At 33.0% G+C, this 7,853-nt stretch overlaps 1 protein-coding gene across 1 annotated transcript; it reads left to right on the top strand.

Annotated features, from left to right (window-relative positions):
- The first annotated feature begins 391 nt into the window (after window positions 1–391).
- Window positions 392–1,330, top strand: LOC107538178 (olfactory receptor 6C76-like). The gene is given in 3 exon segments (XM_016214341.2): window positions 392–571; window positions 573–1,007; window positions 1,010–1,330. Coding segments are annotated over 3 exon segments (936 nt in total).
- Window positions 1,331–7,853: the final 6,523 nt, after the last annotated feature.

Here is a 7,853-nt window from a genome sequence, read left to right as displayed (position 1 = left end):
ATGCCTGGAAAAGATGACATAAGAAAAGCATTATGTCTTCTACATTTTAGCTAAACAATGAAGCATGAGAAGAGTTCATGCTCAATCAATAGATTTTCCATGTGACAACTGTGAGTAGTGGAGGTACAGTAAACAGGTAGCAAGGAATCAGAGGACATTGTTCAGAGTAATACCACTGATGTTAAGCACAGAAGATACACCCATAAAAAGTATAATAGAATTAAGGGACATGGGGATTGCATAGAATGTATTAAAATAATTTTTTAAGGCTCAGATACCTCTTGTGAAAATAAAATCACCACTTTAAAAACAGGTGCAGATACTTACACTTGTCTAACTGATTTATTGTTGTCCGCTTTGACTCTTGCCAGCCAGACTTCACCCACCAGAAATGACAAATCGAACATCCGTGACAGGTTTCATTCTCCTGGGCCTGACAGACAATCCAGTGATACAGGTCGTGATTTTCTTCTTTTTATCATTCACATACATACTGAGTGTTGCTGGAAATCTCACTATCATCATCCTTACCCTGCTGGATTCCCACCTGAAGACCCCTATGTATTTTTTCCCTCAGGAATTTCTCCTTCTTAGAGATTTCATTTACTTCTATCTGTAACCCCAGGTTTTTGATCAGCATCCTAAGCGGAGACAAATCTATTTCCTATAATGCTTGTGCAACTCAGCTGTTTATCTTCCTTGGCTCAACAGAGTTTTTCCTTCTGGCCTCTATGTCCTATGATCGTTATGTAGCTATCTGCAGACCCCTGCATTACGCAACCATTATGAGTAACAGGATCTGCTACCAGCTTGTAGGCAGCTCTTGGCTGGCTGGTTTCTTGGTCATCTTTCCACCACTGACCGTGGGCCTGCAGCTGGATTTCTGTGGCTCCAATGTCATTGACCACTTCACCTGTGATTCCACTCCTTTACTGCAAATTTCTTGCACAGACACAAGCACTCTAGAGCTCATGAGCTTTCTTCTAGCTGTGCTTACTCTTATTTATTAACTTTGACGTTAATAATTATCTCCTATTCTTACATCCTCAGAACAATTCTGAAGATCCCCTCAGCTCAACAAAGAAAAAAGGCCTTTTCAACCTGTTCCTCCCATATGGTTGTTGTCTCTATCTCTTATGGAAGCTGCATCTTCATGTATGTGAAAACATCAGCAAAGCAAAGGGTTGCTTTGACAAAGGGGGTGGCTATGCTCAATACCTCTGTCGCTCCTATGCTGAATCCATTTATTTACACCTTAAGGAACCAGCAGGTGAAACAAGCATTTAAGGATTTTGTGAGAAGGTTACACTCCTCAAAAACATGGATCTGACTGTAATTTATTATTGAAATATATACAATTTTAACCAGAGAGCCAGTGAATAATTTTTTAAAATATCTTCTGTCTCTTTTATTTATTCTTAGAAATACAATTGTTTATGCTATTTTGGATATAAAATTCTTACATTGCAAATTCTTCTTAAATAAGTTTAGCAAAAAATCTATTATGGAATGATCTTGCATACTTTCATGTGATACAACTCAAAGTTAGAACTAAAGTTACTTCATATATGTACTTCAAAAATATCTACAAAGTGATGATATAAATCACTTCTAAAATATTTGAGCCAAATAAAGTTTCTTTAGTTATTACTTGCATGTAAGTCTAAATTGAAATGTACATATATATTTATGTACAAACATATATAAAAGTACATATGTATATGTGTATATGTATATATATACATATATATGCTTTTTAAAAAATGAAACATAGAGGTAAATCAGCCTTGTGAATAAGAAATAACTTGTATAAAATAAACAGTAAAATAAGACTGAATGTGGAAAAACAGGATGTTCATTTTTATGTTGAAAATGAAATTTAAATCATAGTTTACTTATATCCTATATAAAAAATTTAAAAATACATTACATATTTATCATGACAGAAAACCATTACAGGAAAAATATTTTTGCTGAGTTATTTATTATTTTTAGAGCAATTTAATGAATGTGTGCTTAAACATGAAAAAAAAAAAACTAATACAACAAGCTACGACTTTAAGAACAATTTCATGAATGTAAAATTTTTATAATTGGAATTAATACTTAAAAGGCAATAGCATGTAAGCACATTTCTATAAAATACTCTTATAGGAAGCTAGCAACATTTGGCTTGGGAATAATACTGTCCTCTCTGAAGACCCTAATTTACCCAAGATTGTGATTTAGGACTCTTTAACCATATAAATACTAGCTAATAGTATTGTTTTCTCTCTTATCAGAGTCTCACTCTAACTTTGGTAAGTTTTGATCATTGTATTTTGTGAGATTATACTAGTTGCCAGATAAACATTAAAAATAAAATCAGATAGAGAAAAAAGATTAAATAAATTGAAAAATCTTAGGAAGACACATAAGAGACATAAAAATTCTACTTAGCTCAGGAGCTAGAAAGATAAATTCCTTTATACTATGACTATTTATTGCTTATAATTTTTCTCACATGCTTTCCCGTCTCTCTGTTTTTAATATGTATCTTTATTTGGTTCTATTTTGTTTTCTTCCTCCATAACAGATCATCTTCTATCATGTAATAAATGGTACACTACCTCTTAGACTTCATTTCACTCTTTTCAGTTCATGATAAAAAGCAGGAGACTCCTTGCCACCACGTTCAATAAAAGCATCAGTTAGAAGATGTTAATTGATACACCTTTAAATAAGTAGCAATCATTGAACAATGTCTTTGATCCCTGAGCATCAGTTACATTTTTCATAGCCACAGTGTGTTGGTTAAGTTTTGTGTGTGCTAAAGTTAAACTGTATAGATCTGTACTCTGGCTCTGTCATTTACAACCTTGAGCTTTTGAGAAAATTTTAAACTAAGGTTCAGATTTTTTACATGTACAGGAGGTACAGTAATTGTACTTAATCATAGATTTGTTGTTATAATTACATATAGGTTAAACCTCTAAAACACAGCCAGTAATATAGTAAGTGCTCAGTAATGTTAATAATTATTGTTATTGTTATAATAATTACTTTTATTCACATAGTTTGTGTCATATTATAAAGTAAAGAAGTAGAGGTGGGGTGATGGAGTGACAGCTAACCTTGCTTGACAGTGAGAGGGAAATAGTTGTTGGGCATAAACAAATGATTCAAGTTTATTTCAGCCAACTCCATTTGGATAATTTGGTTGTATGGAAAGTATACCTGCAGATACAGAGGCACTTCCCAAGGAAATGACCACCTACGGATATTCTTTAAAGGGTAGCATAGACTTGATAAATTTATGGTAGCCAAAAAATTGGCCCTTTGCCTTGTCCCACTGTCATATTTTATCAGATTTTCTGACCAATCATAGTCAAAAAATAGTCAAATGTATAAGACAATGTAAATTAATCACTTAAAAAATATTTCATGTGTAGGGAGCCACATGCTTGACATCATTATACTACAGAAGTTGACTATCTTTTGATAAAATTAGGGTTGAAAAACTGAAAGTATGATCTCCCTTCTATCAAATCTGCTCTCTGCCTGTTATTTGATGAATATCACCTTACTCAACTTGGGAAACCAGAAACCTGGAATTCATCTCTTGCTTACATCAAATTGTCCATCAAATCTTGTAGGGTTAACTTCTTCATGTTCTGATCTTTCTAATGTTCTCATTTCTCACTCTTAATATGTTCGTTTGCTTCTTTAAAATTTATTATCTGGAGTGAGTCAATGTTCTGGCTGCTAAAATAACTCTGTACTAAGTGTAATTATGGAAGGAAAATAAAAAATACTTAAGCTGTTTCAGTTGGTAAGATAGTTAATAAAGGGCAGGAAATTAGAGGATGCATAACCTGTGGAAGAACTAGAGAAGCTAAGGAAGTTATACAATTGCATACAGTGCTTGAGTATGAGAAAATGCCCAACAGTGATGTTGGCAATCTTCAGCAATGGAGCTGGCAATTCTCATGTCGGCAAAATCTCATGTTGACTGACTACTGACTTTTTCCTACTGCCAACAGCTGCTTGTTTCTGTTTGTACTCTTTATCCTGAGTTGTTGTCTTCTCCTTATTTTCCCATATTCCAAATCCCATGAGCACCTTTCTTACATGGTTCTTACTTAGAATACTACTGACAAGACAGAATCTACAAGCAAGTTCAATTTAATAAGTGAGTTTCGTAGTTGACCAGACAGAAAGCCAATCTACAAAAATAATCTTTTTAATTTTTTAAATTACAGTTTACATTCAATATTTTGTATTAGTTTCAGGTGTATGACATAGTGGTTAGGCAATCATATACTTTACAAAGTGTTCCCATTGATATTTTCAGTACTCAACTGGCACCATACATAGTTATTACAGTATTATTGATAAATTTATTTCTTTATGATAGCAATAAATATTGAAATTCAAAATAAAGTAAACCATGCCATTAGTGACCAAAAAATGAAATACTTAGGTAGAAAGCCAAAAATCTTCCTCATTTTTTTTAATATTATTTTTAAATTTTTACTATTCTGATTGGGTGTTTTATGCTTCCTTGTCTTCCAAATTGCTGACTTGATCTTCTGCTTCATCTACTCTACTGTTGGTTCCCTATAAAGTAGACTTCATATCAGTTAGTGTATTCTTCATTTCTAACTGGTTCATTAAAAAAATGAGGCTAGTATAAGGAGCCTCTTCAAATGTACCAACATTCATATTATGGGGGTGTTGGAAGGAAAAGAGAGAGAGCAAGAAATTGAAAACTTATTTGAAAACAATAATGACAGAAAATTTCCCTAATCTGGTAAAGAAAATAGATATACAAGTCTAGGAAACACTGAGATTCCCAAACAAGATGAGCCCAATAAGGCCCACACCAAGACACATCATAATTAAAATGCCAAAGGTTAAAAACAAAGAGAAAGAATCTTGAAAGCAATAAGAGAAAAGCAGTTAGTTACCTACAAGGATGCTCCCATAAGGATGTCAGTTGAGTTTACAACAGAAAGTTTGCAGGCCAGAAGGGATTGGTACGAAATATTCAAAGTGATAAAGGACCTATAACCAAGGTTATTCTCCAGCAAATCTATCATTTAGAATCAAAGGACAGATAAAGAGCTACCCAGACAATAAAAAGCTAAAGAAATTCATTACCCCCAAACCAGTATTCCAAGAAATGGTAAAGGATCTTCTTTAAGAAGAAACTAAAGAGAAAATAAAGATAAAAATTATGAATAATAAAATGCCAATAACTACATATCTCTTGATAATTACTTTATTTTTTAAATTTTTTAATTGATTTTTAGAGAGAGAGGAAGGGAGAGGGATAAAGAGAAAGAAAGGCTGATGAGAGATCATCAATCAGCTGCCTCCTTCATGCCCCCTACTGGGAATTGAGCCCACAACCTGAGTATATGCCCTGACTGTGAATTGAACCTCAACCTCTTGGTTCCTGGGTCGATGGTCAACCAAAGAGCCACACCAGCTGGACTCTCAACAATTACTTTAAATGAAAATAAATTAAGTGCTCAAATCAAAAGCCATACAGTGGCTGGATAACAAAACAAGACCCTTACATATGCTGTCAACAAGAGACTGTCTTCATAAAGACACACACAGATTGGAAGTAAAAGGATGAAAAAGATATTTCATGAAAATGGAAATTTTTTAAAAAGCTAGGGCAGCTTATACCAGACAAAATAACATTAAAACAAAGGCTATAACAAGAAACAAAGAAGGACCCAGCAACTCCACCTCTGGATATTCAGCCGAGGAAACTCAAAACACTGAATTGAAAAGACATATGAGTCCATATGTTCCTTGCAGCATTATTTACAATAGCCAAGATATGAAAGCAACCCAAGTGTCCATCAATAGATGAATAAATTAAAAAATGAAGTGGTGCATATATACAATGGAATATATATGACTGAGCCATAAAAAAGAATAAAATCTTTCCATCAGCAACATGGGTGGACTAAGAGGGTATTTTACTGAGTGAAATCAGTCAGACAGAGGAAGACAAATGCCAGATGATTTTACTTATTTGTGGACTCTAAAAAACAAAATAAGAAGCAGAACAGAAGCACACTCATAAATACAGAGAACATTTTCAAGGTTTTCAGATAGGAGTGGGTTGAGGGGATGTGAAAAAGATAAAGGGATCAAGAAGTAGAAATTGGTAGTTACAGAATAGTCACAGGGATGTAAAGTGCAGATATGGAATACAGTCAATAACGCTGTAATAACTATGTATAGTGTCAGATGGGCATAAGATTTATAGGGGTGATCGCTTCATAAGGTATGTAACTGTGTAATCATGGGGTTTTACACCTAAAACTAATATAATATTGTACATCAACTGTTAATTTAAAAATTAATTTTTAAAAAATAAAATAAAATATCTAGGACTAAGCTTTTTGTAGTTGCACAATATTACTTATTTGGCGCAATTCATTTTCATCATTCAAATCCAACATATAAAGTCATACTTTTGATGAATCTTAATTAAATTCAATGTTTCAACCTCTTTCAATGCACCAGATAAAAATTTTTAGTATTTTGTGGCATGGTAAGAGCCTATTCCTCTAATATATTGTCTCTTACAAAAAAATCCTAATAATAAATAAAACTTTACCTAATGTAAAAAATATGAGCATCAATGATAATTGAAAAACAAATGCTTGTCTTCATTAAAATATAAAATAAAAATTAGGAAGAAAATCCACGAAAGCAATGGTGCTATAATAAAAACCAATAAAAAGGAGAGCAGCTTTATTTATTCGAGCAACATGCAACAAGGACATTTTCCCCAGCTTCCTTTACCATAGGAGCTTTCTTTCTTAATCTTAACAAATTTATTAATCATGTGCCCTGACCTACCATCATCAAACCATAAATTCTTAAAGCAACTAATATGTAACCATACAAAGTTTTTAAACTGTCATCTCAAGTTACTGTAATTTTTATTTCTCTTTTTTAATTGGACGTTATTAAATCAGTCTTCCAAACCTTAGTTTATGCCTTCAAATATTCTTAGATGGGTTTTTTTTGAAAATATTTCCAAACTTCAGGGGCAGTTATTTCAAAGCCAAAATCATTAGATCAGTAGTTTTTAAATGAGTGAGTTATCCATGTAACCATGGTCTTACAAAGCATTGCCTGTAGGCAGAATAAAGAATATGTATGCCATATTTTTTCCAGTTTTTCAAAAGTAGATAAATGCTTCTATGATTTAAAAAATATAAATTTAACTTACAATATTATTGAATACATAGGAATTTTTCTCAATGTGTATTTTCATATTAAATAGACACTTTACAAGCAATTATGTCATGAGAAATTTGATAAAGCAAAATATTTCAACTATTAAAATTGCTTATACTTATATCAGGCATGTGCTTTTTTTCTCATTAGTAGAATGAGCACTTGGCCTTGTCCGTTGCTATTCTCTCTTACTGTCTCAAAGGACAGTGTTCCTGATGCTGCTTATTTCAGTTGCTTTGCCAAAGTTCATGATGCAAGATTTATTAGTGACGTCAGAACCTCGGTCTCCAAGGATTCCTTATTTTTGTTCATTCAGCTGATCCCAGTGCACCTGCAGAAGACTGGGCAGAAAAACATAAATGTAATTATTTTTGGAGTAGGAAAGCCAACTTCCTGTTCAAAACCATTATAGCTCTTCCAAAACCCAGAGGAAGATCTTTTATTATCCTCCCTTACATTAGGTTTTCTTCCCTTTGTGACAGAGATCAAAGGAAAATGTTTCCAAGGTTTACAATAAGAAAGAGCCTCTAATGAGAGTCTTTATATGATATGAAAATGGAAAACTTGAAGAACCCAAGACACTCGAGAAGTGCCCAGAG

This window comes from Miniopterus natalensis, chromosome 2, assembly GCF_054644295.1.
Source record: "Miniopterus natalensis isolate mMinNat1 chromosome 2, mMinNat1.hap1, whole genome shotgun sequence".
Taxonomy (NCBI): domain Eukaryota; kingdom Metazoa; phylum Chordata; class Mammalia; order Chiroptera; family Miniopteridae; genus Miniopterus; species Miniopterus natalensis.
This window is presented reverse-complemented; position numbering and strand designations above follow the sequence as displayed.